We start from the raw sequence: 5,621 nt of genomic DNA on the forward strand, positions 1-5,621 counted from the left end.
TCGTATGTCTGGACAGACAATTCACTTAACTACAAAATCCACTCTGTCTAAGAGTGTAGGGGCTTGACTCCCGGGAAAGGCTGGGGATTCCTTGAGGCACTGCTTTATTTGCAGTGATCTAAGCAGCGTCTATGTCTCTGAGCTCAGCATGCGCTCAGCAGCTGAATTGTGGGTGCTGAAAGCATGCCAGCTGCAGAGCCCTTGAAAGGTGATGTCAATCTCACTAAATCCAAACTATTGATATTTTTTTTTCTCATGCCTTAGTATTTCACAGGATTTACTGGGTTTTGTTGTTGTTGTTGTTGTTGTTGCTGATCAATTCCTTATTAACCCAAACAAGTGTCCTGTATCAAGAATGGCTACACCTGGCTGCCGCTCTCTAACGCCAGTGCCGCCTCTTGCTTGCCAATTCCAGCTGAAGGAGAAGGGGGGTAAGTAAAGAGGTGCCATGGCTCATACAAAGCAGACTGCCCGCAAATCCACCGGTGATAAAGCACCCAGGAAACAACTGGCTACAAAAGCCGCTCGCAAGAGTGCGCCCTTGTTGGGAGCCACAGTGAGCGTGTCAGCATTCGCCATTCCAAGATGGCGCGGGCATCCTGTTCTCCCACTAGTAAACAACTGACTGCGCAGGTGCAAAAGGCAAAAAGCGCGCCAAAGTCACTGCCCATCCCGGGGCATAATATGGGGTGATGAGTGAACAGCCAATCAGAAGTGAACACGCCACTCTAGGGTACATATAGCAGTGCCTTTCCCAGGCTTTGGGTCTTTCCGCTTCTGCTTATACAAGAAGTAAAGCCTCGTTGTAGTAACCACCCGAACAGTGCCTCACGTGTCCTTTTTCGCGGGCAAAGGGGACACGGAGGGGCTCAGAACATCTGGTGTCGAAAACCTGGGAATTTCAAGGCACAGCAGAGACCCCCAAGTTTTGGGGCGGGTTAAAAGACTACAGGAACGAGGTACGTCTCTGGGAGGTATGCTTGGGGTGGAAGCCTTCGTTGCGAGCAGATATTCACCGCTGCAGTAGTTGGTCTCTTGCTTGTGTTTTCGCTTTTAGCTTATTTTTGTTGTGAGGATTCAGCCGGCAGCACAACTATTAGGGCAAGTCAAGAGGTTTCAAGAGAGGTCCTCTCCAGGCTATCAGAACCAGAGCGTGTTAGCTGGCATCAGGCCAAAGAGCCTGGAGATCAGGCAAAGAGCCTGGAGAAAAAGATCAGGCCAAGGAGCCTGGAAAGGGGAAGTAGGCAAGAAGGCCTGGACAAAAGAAGCAGACCCATGAGTCTGGTAAAAAGAGAGAGTACTCAAAAGAAACAGGGGCTACTGCAGAGCCTATTAAGGTTAAGGACCCTCCACCGGTTGGTGGAGAGAGAGTGGAGGACAAAAGGACCCTCCTTTATGGCAGAATCTTTGGGGAACCAGAGCAAACAATGCCAGTGATAGAACAGATGATCTTTGAAAATGCCACAGCTGAATGCCGTGCAGCCATTGTCCCTCGTAGGAACAAGAGGCTACAAGATTGGCCCAGGGAGGGGAGATGTTTGTGCTTATTCCACAGGTGAAGACAATTCAATTTGGGTCCCTATGCGGCTGGTGCAGATTGTGAAGAATGAAGCTAGATTGCAAGATTACAGTTCTGATTCTCCTGATACTGATGTTCGATTTGGGGATAAGTATACCACTATGGGCCATAGTTAGATCTTGGCCTGTTCCCATGCCAGTACATTCAAATTCTGCAGTGCTGCCTTTGTTTACAGCTATTGAGTGTTACTTAGTTGCCCGTCCTCAGGCACACCGGCCAACAGCCTGAGTTATATAATGCTACAAGTTTTCCATTAAATTTTACACTTTGTTTTGTGGCAGCAAAACTTTATAGCATAAAGGTAATCTACTTGGTGTTGATTTTAGAGAAAATAGATTGCTTACATCGTTAAAGATTGGTTTTGTTTCTCAAAAATATGATTATACTCTAATATTACAAAAGAGGCTTAAAAACATAGTTAAACTGCCAATATTCCATTGGCTACAGTTGGTAGTTCAACCGAGAGTTTGAAAATTTTTGATTTGCCTATGTTTATAGAGAAAAGATATAACACATGTCTTTTAAAGTTTACAGTTTAAATTTAAGGTTAAAGTTAAAGTCAAAATCGCACAATTCAGCCTAGCCAAGCCTCAGAGAACAGGCCGGAAGGAGGTTAAGCGCATTTACATTTGAACTAAGACATTGCAGACTGAGCTCTGCAGCTCAGGTGCTAAAAGCTCCTTTTGTTCTGGGTCTTCACTGCCAGGTCCTGGAAATGTGCATACCGGAATTCGTCTTTTGTCTTCATTGTTTCTTGTGAGAAGAGGGATAAATCTAAGACCCAAAGACTTTACAACTGTCTGTGGGCTAAAAGTTATGATTATGCTGGAGACATTAAAATTATGCCTACTTCCCTCCATGAGTATAACTGTACCTGCTGATAAAATACTGTTCAAATTATTTTAATTCCTTTATATTCAAAGTCGTTAAAAATGAGATGCTTTGGATTCCTCTAATATATGTAACAATTATTGGAGAATAAGGTTGGTTTTTATCCAATATATTCATTGGACTAAAAAAGATTGGTTATTAAATTAATCCAAAATAAAGTTCAAATTTAAGATTTATACAGCCTAACTTGCCTACTCCAGCTGCCATTTCAGTTATATAAATATTGTTGTTACTTTAATACAAAAAATTAAGAGGTTAAATCTTTTAGTGTATATTATTCATTGTGTGATACTTTATTAGTGGATTTCTCTAAAGAAGTTTTTTCTGCAAGCCATTGCTGCAATATAACGAGCTTTAAAATTTTTTTGGACTACTTGTTGCTCCAGAAAGGATTCAAAGGCAGTGTCTTTTCAATATTTGAGACCTCAGTTATATCCTAATCAGATTGTGACACAGAAAATTCTAATAAAAATAGATAGTTGGGGCTAGAGAGATGGCTCAGCCGTTAAAGGCTAGACTTTTAAAATATAAAAGCTGAACTCCCAGCAACCACATGGTGGCTCACAACCATTTGTGGTGGGGATCTAACGCCATCTTCTGGCTTGTGAGTGTACATGAAAAAAGAAAATGATTTACTTTTAGTCTTGATTTGCTCTTAGTGATTTTTAAAAGTTGTTCAGAGATATTAATTGGCTAAAACCTCATTTTAAGCTTACCATAGAAGGATTTAAACCTCTGTTTCTGCCTTTGTCTTGTTGAGTGGTGTATTTCATGGGGTGCAAAATGTTTCAGCTACACGATCTAATATCTCTAGCCATTTGAATAACATTAAAATTAATAAGGTGTTTAAGAATGCATCTGCACAACTGGTGTCGGTGTGTATGGACTCCCCATTTTTCTTTATGTTATCCAACTTTCAGAATAATTCTGATATCTTGGATTGTAAGAATGTTACATGCCTTTTGGCACAATGCTGGAATGGATCACTAGACCTAGCCATGGTTGTGCACGTGCCTACCTTTGTGCCCATCCCAGTAGAAGCTGATCCTGAAACTTTCCCTACTACATCATTATTGAGACATAAAAGAGACTTTGGTCAATCCGAGAGTTGATTTGCTCCAAGCCCATGTGGAGCAGCTCACGGATGTGGTTCAGATGAGCTGTGTGTCAGCGGCCCCACACCTCTGAGATGTGTGAATGATGCATTTATTCAAAGCCATAATCTTTCTTCTTATTTTCAAGGGAATTGGACTGGGGAGCTGGACCAGGTGCAGCAGCAATTGCAGATCCGGATTTCAAGCCTTAATGGAACACGAGTGGACCCTGTTACCCCTGGCGATTTTACTTCTTGGCTTACCTCTGCCTTTTCCTTCTTTCTTAAGGGTGGGGATAGGCCTGTTTGGTGCAGCCCTATGTTGTGGATTAGTGTTCATGATGGTTGGTCTGTAAGTTCAGAGCCCAACAAAAACGTGACAAGGTCGCTATCGCCCAAGCACTCGTAGCCTTGAACAAGCATCTCCCCCTGAAATTTGGCTATCTAGGCTAAGAAAGTAGCCGATGACTGATACCCTCAGTTGATGCACCCCAAGGGTTCAGCCCATTGCACTGGGTCGATGAGAGGTCTAAGTCCAGCCAGCCCTTGCCTGAATAACTGTGGTACTTGAATATTTAGAGGTGTTTACGAGTGGGTACTCGACAGGGAATGTTCCACGAGTGTGGATAGATTTCCCGAAAGTATGCCTGATTGCACAAAGGTTTGATGCCAAGAAACCTCCCCTGGTGGCGCGGCGCCCCAGGGTGGAGGCTCCCTTTCCCCGTCAAAAGGCATCAAGATGGGTATGAGAAGTAAACCCATTACAAAATCTCATTTTGCACAGGGGATCAGGCCTCTGCTTTCCCTCACTGAGTTGGTGCTGTGCTTGATAGGCAATAGGCTGTTCCATCTTAAATATATAGATAGGGGGAGATGTTGGGAGCCACAGTGAGCATGTCAGCATTTGCCATTCCAAGATGGCGTGGGCATCCTGTTCTCCCACTAGTAAACAACTGACTGTGCAGGTGCAAAAGGCAAAAAGTGCGCCAAAGTCACTGCCCATCCCGGGGCATAATATGGGGTGATGAGTGAACAGCCAATCAGAAGTGAACACGCCACTCTAGGGTGTATATAAGCAGTGCCTTTCCCAGGCTTTGGGTCTTTCCGCTTCTGCTTATACAAGAAGTAAAGCCTCGTTGTAGTAACCACCTGAACATTGCCTCACGTGTCCTTTTTTGTGGGCAAAGGGGACAAGGAGGGGCTCAGAACATGCCCTCTACTGGAGGAGTGAAGAAACCTCATCGTTACAGGCCTGGTACTGTGGCACTCCATGAAATCAGGCGCTGTCAGAAGTCCACTGAACTTCTGATTCGCAAGCTCCCCTTTCAGCGTCTGGTGCGAGAAATTGCTCAGGACTTCAAAACAGATCTGTGCTTCCAGAGTGCAGCTATTGGTGCTTTGCAGGAGGCAAGTGAGGCCTATCTGGTTGGCCTTTTTGAAGATACCAACCTGTGTGCTATCCATGCCAAACGTGTAACAATTATGCCAAAAGATATCCAGCTAGCTCGCCGCATACACGGAGAGCGTGCTTAAGTGTCCACTATGAGGGGAAACATTTAATTCTCAAAAAAAAATTTTTTTTCCTCTTCTTCCTGTTATCAGTAGTTCTGAATGTTAGATATTGTTTCCATGGGGTCAAAGGTACCTAAGTCTATGATTGCGAGTGGAAACATAGGGGACAGAATCAGGTATTGGCAGTTTCTCCACGTTCATTTGTGTGTGAATTTTTAATATAAATGCAAGATGTAAAGCATTAATGCAAGCAAAATGTTTCAGTGAACGCATTTCAACAGTTCAACTTTATAACAATTATAAATAAACCTGTTAAAATTTAAAAAAAAAAAAAAAAGAATGGCTACACCTGCCTGTATTACCAATACCCAGGGGGCTGATGGAGGAGGATCACTGCAAATCTGGGACCAGCTTCAGATCCATGGTGAAATCTGTCCTAATATTTTAATCTAAGTCCAAAAACAAAAATAAATATAACTTTTTCCATTCTATTTAAAATGCCATCTAGCTCTTTTCTTCCGTTTATTGTATTATATTATTATTATT

The 5,621-nt window shown here is 43.1% G+C and overlaps 1 protein-coding gene across 1 annotated transcript; it reads left to right on the forward strand.

Moving 5' to 3' along the window:
- The first annotated feature begins 432 nt into the window (after nucleotides 1-432).
- Nucleotides 433-5,372, forward strand: LOC117724885 (histone H3.3A-like). The gene is made up of 2 exons (XM_076916539.1): nucleotides 433-556; nucleotides 4,770-5,372. Exons 1-2 carry the CDS (start codon nucleotides 449-451, stop codon nucleotides 5,094-5,096), a joined length of 435 nt encoding a protein of 144 aa, XP_076772654.1. The 5' UTR covers nucleotides 433-448; the 3' UTR covers nucleotides 5,097-5,372.
- The last annotated feature ends 249 nt before the right edge of the window (nucleotides 5,373-5,621 follow it).

This window comes from Arvicanthis niloticus, chromosome 20 (assembly GCF_011762505.2).
Source record: "Arvicanthis niloticus isolate mArvNil1 chromosome 20, mArvNil1.pat.X, whole genome shotgun sequence".
Lineage (NCBI taxonomy): Eukaryota > Metazoa > Chordata > Mammalia > Rodentia > Muridae > Arvicanthis > Arvicanthis niloticus.